We start from the raw sequence: 20,779 nt of genomic DNA on the forward strand, positions 1-20,779 counted from the left end.
CAGTCCACTGAGTCACACCATCCAAGGCTATTATTCATTTATTAATGACTATATTATTTATTATTAACCTAATTTTGCCCACCCCTGTTTTTTGTTACATCCATCTACATTGTGGTAAACAGCAACTCATTCATTCATCTCATGGCTATAAAGTAACACAAATTTATCACAATGCATTTACCCACTAATTGCTGATAGGCATTATCCATCTTATTTTTCAGCCCTACCACAGCACCCCCACAAAGCGAGGTTCAGAGTGCAGTGCAATGGAAAGCCCAGTTTCTGAAGTAACAAAAATCTGGTTGAAACTCGTTTCTGTCAATAACTTGCTATTATATATCATGCATGTGTTACTGGACAGGTTATTTGGCCACTATGAGTCCTGACTTTCTCATCAGTAGGATATGGATAATAATGCTTAGCGATGATAACATAGAGCAAGGACCTAGTAGGTAGTAATTAGTATTCTAAGACTTGTAAAATATTTCATGTTGGCTTGAAAATCACTTACGGATTACTGTCACATAGCTCAGTTCCTGTAGCATTTTCCCCTCTCCCAGGGCATGCACTGGCTGTTGGAATACAGGGCAGACTGATACCTTGGGCTACATCTACTCCATCAGGATTGTGGCTTGTTCTGTCATCTGTATTGTTTTCAGCCCCATCTACCTCCGGAACAGGTCCTTTTCCTAAACTTCACTCTATAATCTCTGTTCACAAAGAAACAGCAACACAATGGACAATCCCACTTGCTGCCAATGCCTTCTTGGGTGAGAACACACTATCATAGCTTCCACAACAGCTCCAACTCTCAAAAAAGTGGGCTAAATACATCCTCAGATGTGTTAGACAGTTTGGCCCTGGTCCCACCGGAGACCACACAAAGGCTCGATTCAGTGGCTGTTCTTCCCTGGCAAGGGCATCCTTGAAAGAGAACTGAAAACATCATACTGTGGGCAATTCTGACAAGACTTCAAAAATATGAATCAAACAGCACAAATGCCCTCCCTGTCATGTGTCTAAGGGGGATGACTGAGTCTTTATTCTGCAGTCTCCAATGGACAGCCCAGCATTCTGCACTGCAGGATGAAAGACCCATTATGAGCCAAGATGGACTGAGCCTTATTTGTCCTCCCTTGACCTTGGGGGGGTCGCATGGTGGTGAGAAGGGAAGTAGTGGTGGGAAGGGTTCTACTAATTAAGTGATAGCTAAAATATACACATGGCGGAGGACACACAACTTTGCTTGTGCTGAAAGAGTTGAGAGGTGAGAGGGATAGAAAGAGTTAATCAAACAGGAGTTTAGAGTATGTGGGCAAAGAACTCTAAACCTAGTAGTTAAGAAACTAGGAGAAAAGGGTATAGAAGGGGATCATCCTTGATCTGTCCACACTAGAAATAAATACTTACATTAACCCAATATAAGAAATGTCAAAGTGCAGCCCTGGCTGGTGTGGCTCAGTGGTGTGGCTCACTGGATTAAGCACCAGCCTGAGAACCACAAGGTCGCTAGTTCAATTCCCAGTAAGGGCACATGCCTGGGTTGGTGGCCAGGTACCCAGTTGGGGGTGCATGCGATATTTCTCTCACACATCAATGTTTCTCTTCCCCTCTTTCTCCTTCTCTTCTCCTCTCTCTAAACATACATGAATACAATCTTTAAAAAAAAAAAGAAAGAAAAGAAATGTCAAAGCGCATGGACTTGGAACCAAGAAGCTTCAGTTCAAATCCTGGATTTGTTCCTTGCTTTTGCCGCTGTAAAATGAGCCTCATAATAATTGCCAACAAGATTTAACTAAGGTTGCAAGCTAGAAAAGTAACATCATCAATGCTAACAGTGACAAGTAAGGATGTGGCTGACAGGAGTTGAGAGTTAAAAGGTAGTAAAGAAAGACAGAGGTGCCAATATCTTCATCTCACAAAGCTACAGTCCAAAGTTGATGGAGTAAGACATAGGGGTTTAAGTATATTATTTAAAGTAACAGAGGGAAGCAGTAGAATAACTAAAAGGATATTATAATCATCAAAAATTGGAAGAAGAGGGAAAGAGGAAGGTGTGAGCAATGATCTCCTGTACTTATAGCATGAAGAAATAATTTCTAAAGCTGATAAATCAAGAAATAGCCATAAGCATATTTTTTCAAATATATGAAAGTAACCATCAAAATAATAAAAATAAAAATGGTTAAAAATGAATGCCCATGAGGAGTACAGAAAGATGGAGACTGGTGAGCTTTTTCACATGTCCTATTATACGATTTTATATTTAATTATATGTGTATGTGTGTTATACAGAATTTAAAATTTCAGAATGCAAAATGCAAACATCATTTTTAAAAAACTTAACAGTGGTAAAATGCAACTAGTCTGATGAAATTGTAGATTACACGTTAAAATTAAAAGAAAGCCAATGTCATCTAATTGCATAAATATGCAAACTGCCATACAGACATTGAAATACATATCCTATTACATTAGAAAGGGAGAGCTATCAGGTTTCCGCATAAAGAGGTGGTTTGCAAAATTTTTAACCAATAGACTCTTGTTTTAAAAGAAATGTTGTCCCAAAAATCCACCATATAAAACAGATCCAAGGGAAACTGCTCTGGCTAAAGTAGGAAGTTAGTTAGGAGCCGGATCTAAACAGTTTCCCCTGGGTGGTGTGGGAACCCTCTGATGGAGATGATACCTGTGAAATCATCTGGCCTCTGATTCCAGGCTTAGGAAGCCAATTATCTGATGGCCATTCGGAAGCTATCACCTAGCATTGTTTAAAAAAAAAAAAAAGCACTGGCTGGTGTGGCTCGCTGGGTTCAGCACAGACTTGCAAACCGAAAGGTCACAAGGTCAATTCCCAGTCAGGGCACAGGCCTAGGTTGCTGGCCAGGTCCCCAAATAAGGGTGTGCAAGAGGCAACTGATCAATGTTTCTCTCACATATCAATGTTTTTCTCCCTCTTTTATCTTCCTCCTTTCTGCTCCCTAAAAAATAAAGTCATTTTTTAAAAAAAGAAGCTATTGCATAATAAAAGCTACTGCCCAAGGCATCACAATGGTTACCCTGATGAGAATATTTCACAACATCTTCATGAAATGACTCAGTTAGAAAGCCTGAACAGTCTGATAACAACTAGAAAAACTGAAGCAGTAATCAAAAAACTCCTGACACACAAAGCCCTGGACCAGATGGCATCATAGGCGACTTTTACCAAGCATTCAAAGAACTAATAACTATCCTTCTCAAACTATTCCAAAGAATTAAAGAAGAGGGAAGCCTTCCAAGCTTATCTTACAAGGCCCGTATTATCCTAATTCAAAAACCAGGTAAAGACACAAGAAAGAAAGAAAATTATAAGCCAATATCTCTGATGAACATAGATGCTAAAATCCTCAACAAAACATTGGCAACCTGGATCCAGCAATGCATTAAACAGATCATACACCATGATCAAGTGGGATTTATCTCAGGGGTGCATGGATGGTATAACATTCACAAATCAGTAAGCATAATACATCACATAAACAAAATGAAAGACAAAAATCACATGATCATATCAATAGATGCTAGAATACAATTTGACAAAATGCAGCACCTATTTATGATTTTAAAAAAAAACCCTCAGCAAAGTGGGACTAGAGGGAGCATACCTCAACATAATACTAGTAAGTGAATTTGGCAAAGTAGCAGGATACAAAGTCAATATTCAGAAATCAATGGCATTTTTTAATACCAACAATGAATTATTAAAAAGAGAAACTAAGAAAAAAATCCTATTTACTAAAGCAAACAAGAAAAATAAAGTACCTAGGAGTAAGTTTAACCAAGGATGTAAAAGACCTGTACTCGGAAAACTACAGAACACTGAAAAAAGAAACTGAAGAAGATAAAAATAAATGGAAGCATAAACCATGTTCATGGATTAGAGAATTAATACCATTAAAATGTGCATACTACCCAAAGCAATCTAAAATACAATGTAATTTCTATTAAAATACTAATGGCATACTTCACAAATCTAGAACAAATATTCCAAAAATTTATATGGAACCAAAAAGACCCTGAACAGCCTCAGCAATCCTGAGAAGAAAGGACAAAGTTGGAGGGATCAAGAATCCCTGAGATCAAACTGCACTACAAGGCCACTATATTCAAAACAACTTGGTAATGGCATGAGAACAGACACATAGATTATTGGAACAGAACAGAATACCAAGAAATAAACCCATGCTTTTGTGGTCAATTAATATTCAACAAAGGGGGCACAAGTACACAATGGAGTAAAAACAGCGTCTTCAATAAATGGTGTTGGGAGAACTGGACTGGTATATGCAAAAAAATGAAACTAGACCACCAACTTACACCATACAGCAGAATAAACTTAAAATGGATAAAGGACTTAAATATTAATCATGATACCATAAAAGTCCTAGTGGAAAATATATGCAGGAAAATTTCAGACATCTCACATAGCAATATTTTTGCCAATTTATCTCCTAGGGCAAGGGAAATAAAGGGAAAAAAACAAATGGGATTACATCAAATTAAAAGGTTTCTGTACAGCTAAAGGAACCATCATCAAAACGAACAGGGAACTGACCGTATGGGAGAACACTATTTGCCAATGATATGTTGGACAAGGGTTTAATCTCCAAAATAAAGGACTCATGTGACTCAACACCAGGAAGACAAACAACCCAACTGAAAAATGGGCAAAGGACCTGAATAGACATTTCTTCAAAGAGGACATACAGGTGGCCCGCAGATATGTGAAAAAATGCTCAATATCATTATCCATCAGAGACATGCGAAGTAAAACCACAATGAGATATCTATCACCTCACACCTGTCAGAATGACTATCATCAATAAATCAACAACCAACAAGTGCTGGTGAAGATGTGGAGAAAAGGGAACCCTAGTACACCATTGGTGGGAACACAGACTGGTGCAGCCACTATGGAAAACTAAATGGAATTTCCTCAAAATCTAAAAATGGAACTGCCTTTTGACCCGGCAATTCTACTTCTGGGATTATACCCTAAAAATCCAGAAACACCACTTCAAAAGAACTTATGTACCCCTATGTTCATAGCAGCACAATCTACAATAGCCAAGTGCTGGAAACAGCCCAAATACCCATCAGTAGGAGAGTGAATTAAAAAAACTGTGATACATTTCACAATGGAATACCACACAGCAGAAAGAAAGAAGAAATTCCTACCTTTTATGACAGCATGGACGGAACTGGACGCTATTATGCTAAGTAAGGTAAGAAAGTTGGTGAAAGATAAATACCATATAATCTCACTTATAACTGGAATCTAATGAACAAAATAAACTAATGAGAAAAATAGAACCAGAGACATGGAAATATGGAACTGACTGATAGCTGTAGGAGGAGAGAAGGAGAAAAATGGTGGAAAGAAGGGGAAGGGATTCGTCAAAGAACATGTACAAATGACCCATGGACATGGACTAGAGAGAATGGATTGACTGTGGGCGAGAAGGTTGGGCTGTGTGGAAGGGGTGCAAAAAGGAAAAAAATAGGACTTTAATAGAATAAACAGTAAAAAAAATTTAAAAAGAAAAGCTAAAATAAGTAACTAAAAAAAGAAAGAATAAGTAAATAAATAAATCCTGGCTACCATCACTTACTAACTCTATAGCTGTGGTCGTGTTCTTTACCTTGTCCAGACCTCAGGCCTTATTTGTAAATGGGTCCTAAAATCTAGTCCTTCAGATGTATCTCCTGAAAACACCAGAACAGCGCAGGGTTGTTGGGATTAGAGAATGAATGTAAAACATCTAGCCCAGTGCTCAGTACATGTAAGCAGTCGTTAAATAATAGCTATTATTATCAAGCTTCTCATATGCCAGACAATCTGAAGCACCAGAGGAGAAGTGTCTTGTCCACAGATACATAGCTAGATGTAAGCACAGCCAGAAGCCAATTAATTTTCTCTCTTTTTTTTTTGATGATGAGTTTTCTTATAGAGACAAACCCTTCTCACCCGAAAAGACTGAAAAGTGGTTGCCAAACAACTATTAAACTGCTGTAAAAATATGTGTCTTATACATATGGAGAAAATTGTACCTTGGTGAAGCCTATTTGCTCCTTCCGAAAAGTTTCCAGGGGTTTGATCAGCAAATCACTAGCATTGTGTACCTAGAGAAAAGAAAGAACACACAAAACAATTTTTAAATTAGCAAAATTCAGATTCAAGAGTCCTTGCTACTAGGGCATTTCCTTTTAATACACCATCGTGCAAAATGTTAACTGGTGAGCTGGTTTGTTGGGGTTTGTTCCTGTTTTCTTCCTATCTTGGTCTCTTAAAATCAAATGCTTTGAGAGGAAATGAGAGAAGGAACATTAGGGGCATTTCTCTGTAATTCTGATCAGAGATTTTCATTGATGAATATTCAGAGTCATGTCCAGAAGCAGACACAGGGGGCCTAAAGTATGTGTGGTAAGGAGTAGCAAAAGGGAATGAAAAATATATGAGAAGGCCAAGTGCACCAAGCACAAGCCATTTCATGGGAGGCAAATGAGTTAGCAGTAACAGCATCACGGTAAATCTCGGGAGAAATTGTTTCCAGTCCTGTCCTGGTGTGTCATCAAACCAGAATATTTCCTTCAGAATTTGCAGTGTATTAAAACATCACAGAAGATACTAGATCAGGCCTTCCATTTATCTAACTAGAGATGCTGTGGAGCTGATAGAAACAACCTGTCCAGGTACTACAATATTGCCATAGATATGTTTTTGGAAACATAAAAACATCATCTCCAAACTGGACCCTTTGCTCAATGGGCAGGGAGAGACATACAAAGCTTTGTTTTCATGTAAACCTCCTGGGAGAAGGCGTCTGTCCAAGGCAACAAATGGGGTTTGTTTCTTCAGTGGTGTGAATTATTGGCACTTTATTGGAGGGCCTCAGCAAACACATCTGAAGGGCTGGATTTTAGGACCAACTGCAGTAATTTTCATATATTACAAAATGGGCAAATGACTGACTGGCTTCCTTGTCAGATGAAACATAAAGTATCAATCAGACAAGACAGATCTTCTTAACAAAAATAGAAGACAGAGTAGAAAGCCAATTTTGACTAGTCCCGCATTCTTCAAACTAAGAAGCCATTTTTAACTTACCACCTAAAAGCATGGCAAATTGGGGTATTAATACATATTTTATCCAGGTCCTGAAGGCACTTTAAAATGCCTGTTTTGTGTCCAGGTATGAGTGAAGGTTCAATTAAATGAGCAAACTCTTATCCAATCAAAGCTCTACTAGGAGAAAAGTTCCTACTTATTATCTCAGGGTAGAATTTGCAGGATAATAAATGATATTCTAAACATACTACTGAGTTTATCTACTCAGGTTTCTATGGAATGAAGCCCAAATACTAGATAAGGAGTAGAGAATGGGAATGAAAAATGCATGAAACACTAACTAAAGCATTTAGTGGGATACAGATGGTATTCAATTCAGTAGTGCAAAATTGCTTAGGAAATGTTGATGGTCCAATTAGTAAAAGAAGGCAACAAGGATACACTGTTTTAAATATCATGGGCCTCTTTAGGCTATTCTTGGCAGTCCTCAAAAACTGACCCTTGCACATTGATTATAAAGTCCCCTTCAGAGTCATAAAGGCATCTAGGCAAGTGTCCCATCTTTAATCACACAGGAAATCTGTCATCCAGACTTTTAAAGGCCACCTTCTGAAGTACTACAACCTCCCCTAGGGTACTGTTGAAGAAATCACAGCTGGGATGTTCCTCTTCATTTCTTCCATGCACAGTTCCTTCTACAATTTAAATTCATTTCTGAGAATGACTAGAACATTTACGATTATCACATGCAAGGGCTTTGAACTTCCTTCCTGTTCCTCTAAAGCTTCTTTTGGGCTCTTCTTATAGAAAGCATAAAAAACTGATTAACACCTCCCACATCATCCATATTGGGGTATAGGAGTCCTTTTACCACAGTTCCAGGAAATGGGAGAGGTGCAGTCAAGCAATGAATTCCTGGCATGTTGTGAAAGGCCTCATTGAGCCTAACCTTCACAGCATTCCTGAAATTAAACGGGAAATGGGGAGCCAACACTCAATACATGATTGAAGAGTTGTGGGGACAAAAGGGCACAACATAATTAAAGACAGAAGAAAATGAGTCAGTCCTTTGGCAAAGAGCCAGCAAGAAGGGTGAGAAAAACAACATCTCAAAAGATGAATCCTACTTCAATATTTTAGAGCTTTGGAATTGGGTAAATAAAAGCGATCAAGAAATAACTACAGCTGAAGAGAAGTACAGCTGAGCTTTCTAATGGTATCTGAATGAAATGGGGGTGATTGCCTTTGAATCAACATTGGCAGCAGTTCACAAACTCTTCATGCAAGAGAAAAAGAAAAACACTTACTAGAGTGTGACTTAGCTAGCGGGTCATCTACCGGGCTCCAAGGAAACTACCCATATTGGTCACTGAGTATCCATAGAAGCAAATCTCTTGAACTAAGAAAGTTTCTAAGTGAAATTTCCACAAGCAGAATATTGGGAGCAAAAAAGATAACTAAACCAAACACACAGAATCAGTATTTTTTGCTATTAATAAAACACTTCCATATTCCTTATATCATTTTGAGTATTTATAACAACCTTGGGAAGTGGAGATTATTTTCCTCATTTTACATACAAAGAAAGACTCCGAGAAATAAGGGATTAGTCTAAAGTCAACAAGTACCATATTCTGCTATGTATAATGCATACTTTTTGCCCAAATTTTTGAGGGAAAATAAGGATATGCATTATACATGGGCGGTGCCTAAAATACCTTGTATCTGTTCTTGTGTTTTGTAGTTATTTTCACATAAAATTTATTGTACTATAATATATTCAAAAAATGCTAAAATTCCTTTATAATACAAGAGCAAGTATATAAATATAAATAAATACAAAATTGAATTAAAAATAAATACAAAAGATTTTTTCCCTGATAGTCTGGGCCAAAAACATGGGTGTGCATTATACACGGGAGCGCATAATACACAGCAAAGTATGGTCAATTAGTGGCACAGCCATTATTACAGCCTAATAGTGTCTAATTGCTCTACCTCCAAGCCCTGCCTTCAATGCCACTTCTCTAGAGACCTAGATGAAATGAGAGCAGTATCCTGAGAAGTCAGTACCACAATGCTGAAAAGGAAGGATGAGTACAGATGAAAGAACTCTTGGTATTACAATAAATGCGCTGAACAAAACTGGTCTTCTAATAGGAAATCATTTTATGAGAGAAAGAGAAGGCAGAATTCTTTGCTGTCCTTTACAAAGTTCCAGGACCTCACCAGAGATCATCTACAGATAGTAAATAAACACATAAAAAGATGCTCCACATCACACATCATCAGGAAAATGGAAATTACAACAGCAATGAGGTATCACCAATATACCCATTAAAATGGGTAAAATCCAAAACACTGACAGCATCTAATGCTGGCAAGCAACAAGAACCCTCATTCACTGCTGGTGGAAATGCAAATGTTACAGACAGTTTGGCAGTTTTTTACAAAGCTAGACTTACTCTAATCATACAATGCAGCAACTGCACTCTTTGGAATTTACCCAAAGGAGTTGAAAATTTATATCCACACAAAAATCTGCACATGTTTTAGAGGCTTTATTCATAATTTCCAAAACTGGAAGCAGCCAAGATTTCCTTCGACAGGGAAAAGAATAAACAAACTGTGGTACATCAATATATTGAATACATATATCAATGATAAAAGGAAGTGAGCTATCAAACCATGAAAAGAGAAAAGACATGAAAGATCTTTAAACGCATATTGCTAAGTGAAAGAAGAAAATCTGAAAAGGCTACATACTGTATAACTCCAACAATGTGACATTCTAGAAAAGGGAAAAAAACAGTAAAAGGAAAGATCAGTGTTTTCCAGGGGTTTGTATGTAAGGGAAGAAGGAAGGGATGAATAGGTTGAGAACAGGGGATTTTTTAGGCCTATGAAAATATTCTGTATGATTATACTTTATTTGTGAATTCATGTCATTACACATTTGTCAAAATCCATAGAAGGTGCAACATAAAGCACAAAGGCTAATGTAAACTATGGACTGTAGTTAATAATACTGTGTCAATATTGGCTCATGAATTGGAACAAATGTATAACACAAGATGTTAAAAATAGGGGAAACTGTGTGTGGAAAGGGGTAGGGTAAGGAGAGAAAGGAAGTATATGAAACGTCTCTGTACTTTCCACTCAATTTTCCTGTAAAACTAAAATTGCTGTAACTATCAAAATCTATTATTTTTTTAACTTAGACTTTAAATGTAAGAAAAAAAATTGCATGTAGATTTAAATTAAACAATCATACAGCAAATATAAATAAAGTCCATATTATTTCTGGAAGCAGAAATATAAATAAATAGATAATTCGCTTAAGATCACTAAAGACCACAATTCTAGTGGACATATTCAATAGTCCAGTTTAGTGTCCTCTGAAATCCTTTCTCGTTGAAATGAATAGAAAGAGGATTTCCACACTAATTTCTCTCTACCGAATGCTAAACCCTCAGGGTAGGAGCTTGAGATAGAATAACCAGATCTATTTCCTAACTGTCTTTACAGTACCAGGCAGCCATGAGACAGAAACCAAACCAGCAAAGCATCCACCTAACCATGAAGACAGGAAAACTCCCCAGTATCAGCAATGATCTAGGCTCCAGGCCCAGTGTTAGCGACCTACCATCATCATCCTTTCATTTTCAACTTCACTCAGTAATTCAGCAAATTCCTTGAAGGATTCAGCTGGAAGGATAAAAGAAAATACATCAAATTAATCATGGCACTTGATGGGCAAGTGGGCAGAAATCTGTACAACAGGAGGTAGGAACCTGTGTGCCAAGCCCACGTGGCCAGTAAAGGAAGGCATCAAATCTAAGGCCAACAGGAGAATGTGTTTAGTGCCTGCAGAATGTTTATTTTTTTTCTTTTTCCCTCTTTTTTCCTGCCAATTCCCCTATCCGAGAGATTTCTTTCTCCACTTTCATTGACATAATTGACATACAACACTGCGTAAGTTTAGGGTGTACGGCATAATGACTTGACACACACGTATTGACAAGTGGTTACCATAATGTGTTTAGTTAGCATCCATCACCTCATATACTTACAAAAGTATGCTTTTCCTTGTTATGAGAAGTTTTAGGAACTATCCCCTTTATAATTCAAATATATTAGACAGCAGTGTTAACTGCAATTATCATGCTGTACATAACATCCCCAGGACTTAGTTATTACTGAAAGTTTACACCTTTGACCACCTTCACCCAAGCACCCCTACCTCTAGCAATCACAAATTTCACTTCTTTTTCCATGAGTTAGGTTTGTTTAGATTTCACATATAAGTGAGATCATACAGTATTTGTTTTTCTCTGTCTGATTTATTTCACTTAGCTTAACGTGCTCAAGATCCATCCTTGAGGGGTATATACATCGAGGTCTGTCCAGAAAGTATCCAGCCATGCACAATGAAAAATAGACATTTATGGAAGAAAATACTACAAGAAACATTGTCCACAGGACAATGATGCCTCAATCCCCTTCCAAGTAGGCACCTTGGGACCTCCCACAGTTCTCCCAGTCGCCATCAGCTGCCCCATCATATTTTCTTGAATCTCATCAACAGTCTGAAATCTCTTCCCTTTCAAAGGTGATTTTAGTTTTGGGAAAAGCCAGAAGTCGCAGGGTGCCAAATCTGGGCCAGAGGGGGGCTAAGTCACCTGGGTGAGTTGATGTTTTGCCAAAAAATCTCTGCCTGAGACATGATGCATGAGTGGGCACCTTGTCATGTGAAGAAGCTGCCAATCACCAGTTGCCCAGAGCTGCAGCCTTCTGACTCATCTGAATAGTTTCCATGAGGAATGTTCAAACCTAACACAAAATGCGATGTAGATTCATTGCTCTACTTGCTCAGTCATTTGGAATGTGATGGCTACACAGTACACATGCTCACTCAACAGCATCTACCACGCACATTCCAATCCACTCTCCTTGACTGCCAGGTTACATCAATGTCACACAAACCATTATCATTATATTAAAAATGGCTGGACTTTTTCTGGATAGACCTCGTACAATCTTTTCAAGTGCACATGGAACATTCTATAGGATAGACCACATGTCAGGGCACAAAACAAGTCTCAATAAATTGAAGAAGACTGAAATTTTATCAAGCATCTTTTGCAACCACAATAGTATGAAAGTAGAAATCAATTACAGGAATTAAACTGAAGACACACAAACACATGGAGGCTAAATAAACTGTTACTAAACAATAAATGGGTCAACAATGAGATCAAGAAAGAAATCAAAAGTTACCTTGAGACAAATGAAAATGAACACACAACAACCCAAAATTTATGGCACACAGTGAGTGTAGTTCTAAGAGAGGAATTCATAGGAACACAGGCCTACCTCAAGAAGAAAAAAAAAAAAAACCTCAAATAAACAACCTAACCCTACACCTAAAGGACCTAGAAAAAGAACAAGTAAAGCCCAAAGCAAGTCAAAGGAAGGAAATAATAAAGACTAGAGCAGAAGTAAATAACATAAAGACTTTAAAATAATATAAAAGATCAATGCACCCAAGAGCTGGTTCTTTGAAAAGATAAACAAGATTGAGAAATCTTTAAGCAGACTCAGCAAGAAAAAAAAAGAAAAAGAGAGAGAACCCAAATAAATAAAATCAGAAACGAAAGAGAATAAGTGACACCAAAGAAACACAAAGGATTGTAGGAAAATATTACAAACAGCTATATGCCAACAAATTAGACAATCTGAGTGAAATGAATAAATTTCTAGAAATATGCAATCTTCCAAAAGTGAATCAGGAAGAATCAGAAAATCTGAATAGACATATTACAACTAATTACATCAAAACAGTAATCAAAAAACAAACAAAAGTCCTGGAACAGATGACTTCACAGGTGAATTTTACCAAACATTCAAAGAACTAACAGCTACCCTTTTCAAACTATTTCAAAAAATTAAAGAGGTTTGAAGACTCTCAAGCTCATTTTACGAAACCATAATTATCCTAACTCCAAAACCAGATAAAGACACTACAAAGAAAGAAAACTATAGGACAATATGCCTGATGAACAAAGACACTAAAATACTGAACAAAATATTTGCAACCCCAATCCAGCAGTACACTAAAAAGGTCATACACCATGATCCAGTGGGACTTATTCTGAGGATATAAGGTTGGTATAACAACAAGCAAAGCAATAAATGTGATAAACCACATAAACAAAATGAAGAATAAAAATCACATGACAATTTTTCTCATATCAATACATGAAAAAAAGTATTTGATAAAATCCAGCACACATTTATGATAAAAACTCTCAGCAAAGTTAGAATAGAGGAAACATACCTCAACATAATAAAGGCCATATATGACAAACCCACTGCCAGCGTCATACTCGGTGAGCAAAAACTGCAAGTGTTTCCCTTAAGATCAGGAACAAGACAGGGATGTCCGCTTTCACCACTCTTATTCAACATAGTACCAGAAGTCCTAGCCACAGCAATCAGACAAGAAGAAGAAATAAAAGGCATCTAAATTGGAAAGGAAGAGTAAATTATCATTATTTTCAGATGTCATAATATTGTGTATAGAGTACGTTAAAGATTCCACCAAGATAACTATTGGAACTGATAAACAAACTCAGAAAAGTAGCAGGATACAGAATAAATACCCAGAAATCAGTTGCATTTTTATACACCACTAATGAACTATCAGAAAGGGAAACTAAGAAAACAGTCCCACTGACAATTGCATCAAAAATATACCTAGGAATAAACCTAAGCAAGGATGTAAAAGACCTGCACTCAGAAAATTATAAGACACTGAAGAAAGAAACTGAAGAAGAAACAAATAAGTGGAGCATATACTGTGTTCATGAATTGGAAGAATTAACATTATTAAAATGTCCATACTACCCAAAGCAATCTACAGATTCAATGTAATTCCTATCAAAATACCAATGGCATATTTCACAAAAGAAAAACAAATATACCAAAAACTTATGTGGAACCACAAGAGCCCCCAAAAAGCCACAGCTATCTCAAGGAAGAAGAAGAGAGTTGGAGAAATCACAGTACCTGTTACCAAACTATCATATAAGGCCATAGTAATCAAAACAGCTTGGTACTGGTATAAAAACATAGTTCAATGGGACAGAACAGAAAGCCCAGAAATAAATTCACACCTTATGGTCAGTTAATATATGACAAACAAGGCAAGAACACACAATGGTGTAAATATAGTCTACTCAATAAATGGTATTAGGAAAATTGTATAGATATGAGCCAAAAAAATCAAACTACCTCTGGCCAAGTAACTCAAGGAACTCAGTTGTCCATAGAGTATTGTCCTGATACAGCAAGGTTGCGGGTTCAATCTCTAGTCAGAGTACATACAAGAATCAGCCAATGAATGCAAAAATAAGTGGAACAACAAATCAATCTGTCTCTCTCTCAAAACAAATCAATAAGTAATTTTTAAAAAATGAAACTAGACCAACTTATTACACCACACACAAGAATAATCACAAAATGGGTTAAAGACTTAAATGTTAGACTTGAAAACATAAAAATCCTTGAAGAAAACAGGCAGTAAAATCTCAACATTTCTCACAGCAATACTTATTTTGATATATCACCTTAGGCAATGAAAACAAAAGAAAAAAAACACATGGAACTAGATCAAACTAAAAACTTTTTGCACAGTAAAGAAAACCATCAACAAAATGAAAGATATCCCACTGAATGGGAGAACATATTTGGCAATGATATATCTAATAAGGGGTTAATACCCAAAATTTATAAAAAGCTTATATAACTCAACACCAAAAAAACAAACAATCCTATTAAAAAATGGGCAAAGGACCTGAATAGACACTTCTCCAAAAAGGATATACAAAAAGATGATCAATGTCACTAATCATCAGAAAAATGCAAATTAAAACCACAATAAGGTATCACCTCACACCTGTCAGAATGGCCATCATCAATAAATCAACAAACAAGGGTTGGTTGAACATGGAGAAAAGGGAACCCTTGTGCACTGTTCGTGGGAATGCAGACTGGTGCAGCCACTGTGGAAAGCAGTGTGGAGTTACCTCAAAAAAATTAAAAATGAAACTGCCCTTTGACCCAGAGATTCCACTTCTGGGAATATATCCAAAGAAACCCAAAATGCTAACTCCAAAGAGTGTGTGCACCCCTATGTTCATTGCAGCACTATTTACAATAGCCAAGATTTGGAAGCAGCTCAAGTGCCCATCAGTGGATCAGTGAATATAAAAGGTGTGGGATACTTCAATGGAATACCACACAGCAGAAAGAAAGAATTCCTACCTTTTTCAACAGCATGGATGGACCTGGAGAGTATTATGCTAAGTGAAATAAGCCAGTTGATAAAAGACAAGTTCCATATGATTTCACTTATATGTAGACTCTAGTGAACAAAGTAAACTGACAAACAAAACAGAAGAAGACTCAGATACAGAGGACAAACTGACAACTGTCAGAGGGGAGGGAGTTTAGGGGCCTTGGTGGAAAAAGGTGAAGGAATTAAGCAAAGAAAAAAAACTCATTGATACAGACAACAGCATGGTGATTACCAGAGGGAAAGGAGGGTAGGGGGAGGTAGACAAGGGTAAAGAGGGCATAAATGGTGATGGATGGAGACTTGACTTGAAATGGTGAACACACAATTCAATATACAGGTGATGTGTGATAGAACTGTACACCTACAACCTATATAATTTTATTAACCAATGTCACCCTATAAATTCAATAAAAATTAAAAAAATAAAATTGAAAACAAATTAAACAAAAAACTTATAGATACAGAGAATAAACTGATAGTCACCGGATGTGAGGGGGATTGTGTGGACAGTTGAAAAAGGTGAAAGGTATGAAGTACAAAGTGCCCATTATAAAAAAGTGACAGGGATTTAAATTACAGCAGAGGGAATATGGTAAGTAATATTGTAGTAACTGTGTCTGGTGTCAGATGGGTATGTGACTTATAGGTGGGTCACACTGTAAGGTATATAAATGTCTATTCACTACATTGTACACCTTAAACTACTATAATATTGTATGTGAACTGTAATTGAAAATTAATTTTTAAAATACTAATGATAATACATTTTCATGGTTTATTTCTGGGGGTTCATAAATAAAATTGTTACTAACTTGTTTCAGTGACATTAGATTATTCACAATAGTTTTGTGGTTCAGTGTTTTAATCTAACAAATGGTTTACACTGTTTAACTCAGTGGTCACCAAACTTTTCCTTAAATGGCCAGAGGGCAAACATTTTAGGCTTTGAAGGCCATTCTGTCTCTGCCACTACTATTTAGAGTTCCTGTTGTAATACAAAAGCACCCACAGATAATGCTGAAATGAATAAGTGTTACTTTGTTAAAACAAATCTTTATTTAGGAAACAAAAGTAGAGGGCAAGATTTGGCCCACGGGCCATACTTTGCTGACACTACCTTAAAACTTCATAACAACTAGCACAAAGTACTTTTTCCTTCCACTTTTCAATCTCGTCTTTGTAGCATCCTTGAGAGAGAGAGATTAATCACGTTTTACAGAGACAAGACTAAGGCTTGTAGAGAGGAAAAGCTTATGCACCATCACACAGCTCACAGTGCAAGTTGCTACATTTATTTCCCAAGGGAGATGCCAAGTCTTCCTTGCCTGAGGAGCTGTACTTCTACAAATGCTAATTTTAAACTTTCTAAGGAACTTGTTTCTTTGAAGAATATTCCTCTTGACTCACTTTGGAATATAAACAGAAAAACACTCTTTAATTTATCCATTACAAAAATGTATTTTTTCATGCATCAAATTCTTTAAAGAAAAATTCCCCTACATACTGAGTAAAAGGCCACACTGGAGGTTTAAGAGCTATCTTTTGAATGCTCTTGGTGAGGAAGGCACAGGACTGGGAGAAAATACATCTTTATCCTTCTTACACAGACTCCCAGGAGCTTGGTACTTGACCACGGGAGATAAAGCTGCCCAGGTTCTGTGCATCCACAAACCAAGGAGGATGCATGGTCTCAGACCTGCATTGATAGGCACCTGGCATCATGGAGCTGAAGGCTTACCAATGTTAATCTCGTCATCAGTCAGAGTGTCTCCAATGAAATCAAACTGAAAGGACTGTAGTGTCTGGGAAAACTTCTGAACAGCTGAGGAATAATCTGCAAAGGAAAGGAAACAGTGTAAATAGTCAACATTGCTGCCCTCTGACTGATAGCCTCATCTCTGTTAGGACACATAGGAGAAAAGTTGAGGAAAATGCTTCCAGCAGATAGCAACTTGCACTGAATGGTGATAAACAAAAGATCGGTCTGTCACAGAGTATTTGAGCAACCAAAACCACACACTTAGAGAGGAAGGAGAACAGCTTAGTGAAGTCTTTTAAATTATGGGACGTGTTTTTTCTTCAATCCCTGTTTTCTCTGACCCGTTGTACCCAAAACCTATAAGACCTAAATCTAATTCCTTGTACTCCTAAGAGTCTCCTTTAGCATTTATTGAATTCTCATTATGGGCGATGAAGTATATGCTTTCTCACCTCTCACCAAATAAATACTGACAGTCATTTGACAAAGAAAAAATTAGCTCCAAGTCCCAGAGCTAGCCAGAAGAGCTGGAACTAGAAGTCAGGTGGTCTGTCTGCCTCTCAAGGGCCCTTTCCTTGACAACACAGGCAACGTCTGGACTTTTTATGCACTGACCAGGTGACAGCCTGGGTTAGCATGCAATCTGACAGGATCAAATCTGACTTGCTCACAAGTCAAATTGGTATGGCCACACATATGTTTTTAGCTTTAGCAAATGACTTGGAATTTTATTATATAAAAGTTTAATGATAGTATAAAAGAAAATCACAAATAGCTACTACCCTTTGGACAAATGATCTTTATTCAAATTTTTAAAATATAACCTGCACCAAAAGGTCCAGCTGAACTCTCCCCAGTTGCTCAGAACAGCAGTCTCAGCAGCAGCTGGGAGCTTGATGGAAATACACACTCCCAGGCCACGCCCAGACCAGCTGAATCAGAATCTGCAGTTTTAGACAATCTCTAGGGGATTACTGTGCTCTTTAGAGTTTGAGGAGCACTGCTTTCACCAACCAAAGTAACTCATTAAAGCATCTTCTAGAAAAACACAAGCTTGCTGCTTATTTTTTGTTCCCTGTTCCTGTTTCTTCTTTCACTCCCTAGTTTCATCATCTGCCACCTTCACATCTAGCAGATACACAGGCTTACTGACATTTTCGCTCTCAGGCTAACAGAAAGTGAGACAATACAAACAGCATCTATTCCTTTCAATAAAAAGCTCTTGCAGTTAAGCTATCATGATTAAACACAATAAAATGTGTTCAGGCATTTGTCCAGAACAGATTAACCTGCCAAGAATTTTATTACCATTTTGTCTATGCCCCCTTTCCAGAGTCCTTATTTTCAGTACTTAAGAGTCCTGACCCTTTGAACACATCACTGATGATGGGGATGATGATGATGATGATGATGATGGTGGTGATGATAAAAAAAAGGTTTTACAGGAATTAGGGACTGCTGACCACGTTACCAGGCCGTCTCAAATTTCCAGTTTAGAATCATATTTTCCACTTCGAATCCGGGCCACGAAAAAGTGAAAGAAGCGTGCATACCCTGTACCCCACATTTCATCAGCAGAGAGAACATAAAACTGGCTCCGTGTCTGGAAAACAATTGCTTTTCTCTGGCCTACTTGGCCAGCAGCAGAAAAGGGCAAGTCCAGAATTCCCCATGTGCTCTGTTTCACTCAGGGAAATGGAATAAAAATATTCATTATATTGCCCTTTCGCACATACCGGGATTTCTTAAATGTTACCTTAGCAAAACAAGGTAACATTTGTTTTCATTTCTCTTTGAGAATTATCTGAACATTTCATAAACCACAAATAATATGATTTTCAACATTTATAGTACTTTTGTACATAAAGGCATGGAGTAAAGATGGAGTTATATTCATTCCCTTTTTTGTTATTTGCACCACTTCTTTGCTTAAATAGTTTTAATTTTTCAGTCACAGTTGGCATATATTATTATATTAGTTTCAGGTATAGAACCACCTCTCTTCTCCAGACTTCTGGCCTTCAAAACACTACCTTACATATTCATGGAGCTTGAAAAAGTTTATGAAGGCCTTTCTACAAACACTCTCATTTATTCTTCCAAACTATCCAAAGGCAGATATTACTATTCTCACCTTATAAACAAACAAAAATAAGAGGCAATGCAGACAAATCCCATTCAGAAATATGAACAACCATAAATTAACTGTTCTTCATAGAAGCTTATTATTTATTTGGCCTCTATTTTATGCGGGAAGTGCTAGGAAAGACTCATATATTTTAGGTAAATGATTTGGGTAACTTCTGGACTCCAAAGAATCAACAAATAACCTAGAAGCGCTTGCCATGTATAGGACATTTATTTTCTTAACATCTTTAAAATCACTGCATCATTCCAAACTAGTCATTTTATCCTCTCCAATACTTCCTTATCTCTGTCTAACAACATTATCTCACAATTTTTCATACTATCTTTGAGGGTTCCCTCTCTATCACCTTTTCCTTACTCACTTTATAATATAGTTAGATAATGTCTTGTAGGCTATTGAAACTCTCTGGGAAAGAAGTAGAATATAAAGAGGATTAATTAGTTCATTAATTAGCTAATATTATATAAATACCAATTTTCTTTTTATCACTATACTTTTCTATGGCCTCATACAGAATATACTTTTTTGTCAAACTTACTTAGGTCTGCAACATGTCTTGAAAATACACCTACTTTTTTTTTTTTTTTAAACCCAGAACCTATTAGAACCAACATTGCGGAAGCTCCGAAAACCAGTAAAAGGTTTGTTGCAACCAATCAAAGGCCCAGTCAAGAAGAACATAACTTCAAAGTAGCAGGAAAGATGTTTGGTGTTTTTGCTAAACCTTGTTGCCCCCATGGGGTACCGGTATTGGTTTTAAGCAAGTGGCAGCCTGTTTCCTGATTCCTCAACTCAAACAATAGGAAGCAGAGCCAACTTCATTTGCAAATTATAATGTCCTTTATAATTTGCACAGGGGTGACCAGGGGCAGGGCTGCCCCAGGCAGGGTGTCCCATGGTCTCCAGCTCCCTGCATCCTGGGGCCTCCCACTGTTCCAGAAGGCATGACGTTCCCCCGACTGCCCAGCCTGGGGAGGCAGAGACAGCCTGTCCGGGGCCTGACAACCCTGGGCTTGGGGTCTCATGAGTCCCCAGCCCCTCCCAGGCTGCAACTGCGAGTTGGACTTCACAGAAGGGATGTGCAAGGACCTGACTAGCCGCTGCTACTGCCTGCTCTAACTCATGTGGAAGATCCCTAAAGGACAGATCCAAAGAGATCATTTCAGTTTCACAAAAGATGCTAGGCAGGGAATGCTCATAAAAGATACAAGGTAGCTACAAACCTACTAAATTAATTGGCTAAGGGTTACCATGACAACGGGACATAAACTGGGGGCTTAAACAACAAAGAATTTATTTTATCACAATTCTGGACACTAGCAGTCTGATACTAAGGTGTTGGCAGGATCGGTTTCTTCTAAGGCCTCTCTCTTTGGCTTATAGGTGGCCGTCTTCCTG

The 20,779-nt window shown here is 37.5% G+C and overlaps 1 protein-coding gene across 1 annotated transcript in view; it reads right to left on the reverse strand.

Annotated features, from left to right (window-relative positions):
- The window catches only part of OPHN1 (oligophrenin 1), a 279,618-nt gene that overhangs the window by 168,018 nt on the left and 90,821 nt on the right, over window positions 1-20,779 (reverse strand). Inside the window, exons 3-5 of the mRNA XM_054574254.1 lie at window positions 17,212-17,307; window positions 10,758-10,819; window positions 6,094-6,165 (exon numbers count right to left, since the gene is read on the reverse strand). Coding sequence (XP_054430229.1) covers window positions 6,094-6,165; window positions 10,758-10,819; window positions 17,212-17,307 — 230 coding nt within the window. The remainder of the gene's footprint in view (window positions 1-6,093; window positions 6,166-10,757; window positions 10,820-17,211; window positions 17,308-20,779) is intronic.

The sequence above is a fragment of the Pteronotus mesoamericanus genome, unplaced genomic scaffold (genome assembly GCF_021234165.1).
Source record: "Pteronotus mesoamericanus isolate MK-2021 breed Mesoamerican mustached bat unplaced genomic scaffold, CSHL_Meso_final contig_256, whole genome shotgun sequence".
Taxonomy (NCBI): domain Eukaryota; kingdom Metazoa; phylum Chordata; class Mammalia; order Chiroptera; family Mormoopidae; genus Pteronotus; species Pteronotus mesoamericanus.